Genomic DNA, 1,303 nt, shown 5'->3' on the forward strand with positions numbered 1-1,303 from the left:
GGCATAAGGGGGGGGCGAGGGAGTGGGGGCAGGGGGGAAGAGGGGAAAGTTCCCTCGCGGTTGGGTCGGATGTAATCCGGCCCCTCCGGGAGGGGGCGGGGCCCCGGGTACACGTCGGGTCTTAGACCCGCGTCGCCCGGTTGGCCCGGCAAGGACGGGGGATCGGGGCCACTCGGACGTTTCCGAGGTAGGGTCCGGTCTCCCGGAAGACCCCGGGGGCCGCTGGGACGTATTCCTAGGCAGGGCCTCGGGGTCTGAGGGGTTGGTCGGCAAGCCTGCCGGCCAACACCCGGTCCTCCGCGTCGAAGCGGCTGGTTCCTGCGTCTGGGGCCGACGTCCCGCTGCTGGGGCATGCGGTCTGGCGTACGGGGCCGGTCGTGGAAGGCGGAGGGCTGGTCGTGTACATGTGTGTGTGCCTGGGACGTGGTTGGCTGCTGGCGGATATTTCCCGGAGACTAACCAAGGGGGGAGTAGTAAACCCCCCGACCGGGGACGAGCGGTGACGTCTGTACCTGACCTCTGCCGTGGACTACGTGGGTGCGTAAGTCCGGAGTATTCCGGCAAAAACCACAGGAAACGGCAAGTTTAACGTGGGAAAACCGCTCCCGCTCGTCTGACTGGAGCCTATCCGGGAGTTGAAGCCAGTATGCCGGGCGCGTGTATGGAGGGGCCGATTAGCCACCGCCCCCTCATACCCATGCCGGGAGGGAATTTATCTCGGCAAACTCTAGCCCTGGGGCGGGGTGAGCGGCCGATCGGATCGGTGCGCGTTCCAACCCGGGGGTGAGTATAAGCCTCTTACGTCATGGTGGGCCTGGCCGTCTCCAGGGATTTTTTGATAGAGTCACTGGTCGGGATAGGGGTGGCTCCCCGACAAGCGGCCTCTCCGCTTCCCGGCCCATAATTAGGGAAACATTCTACTGGGGATAGATCCCCCACTGCGGTGGGGGTCCCGTGATGGGCGAACCAGATGATTCTTAAACTGCCATTATGTTTTCTCAACCTACAAACACAAGGGAGAATGAGAGTGCGAGCAAAGACTCGGATTACGCCCCAATGGAGGTGGATGACCGAGCCACCCCGTCAACATCCACGGGGAAAGGGATGGCGGGCCCCGCCTGCTACAAGAAAATGATGGCTGACCTACTCAAGAGTAGACCACGCAAGGAGCCGATCGTAGATATCGAAGGCTCGGATACCGAGGGGCACGAGACGGATGATAGCGTGACGGGCGACAATGAATGGATGCCTGCACCGGCGCCGAGAGGTAGAGGCAGAGGCAGAGGCAGAATTGCCAAGAACG

General features: G+C 62.8%; 1 protein-coding gene across 1 annotated transcript in view; it reads left to right on the forward strand.

Moving 5' to 3' along the window:
• The first annotated feature begins 47 nt into the window (after window positions 1–47).
• The window catches only part of LOC105555960, a 4,219-nt gene continuing 2,963 nt past the window's right edge, over window positions 48–1,303 (forward strand). The window contains exon 1 of the mRNA XM_012003009.1: window positions 48–1,303. Within this exon, the coding sequence (XP_011858399.1) occupies window positions 991–1,303 (313 nt within the window). The 5' untranslated portion in view covers window positions 48–990.

This window comes from Vollenhovia emeryi, unplaced genomic scaffold, assembly GCF_000949405.1.
Source record: "Vollenhovia emeryi isolate VEMERY1.0 unplaced genomic scaffold, V.emery_V1.0 DF940506.1, whole genome shotgun sequence".
NCBI lineage: Eukaryota > Metazoa > Arthropoda > Insecta > Hymenoptera > Formicidae > Vollenhovia > Vollenhovia emeryi.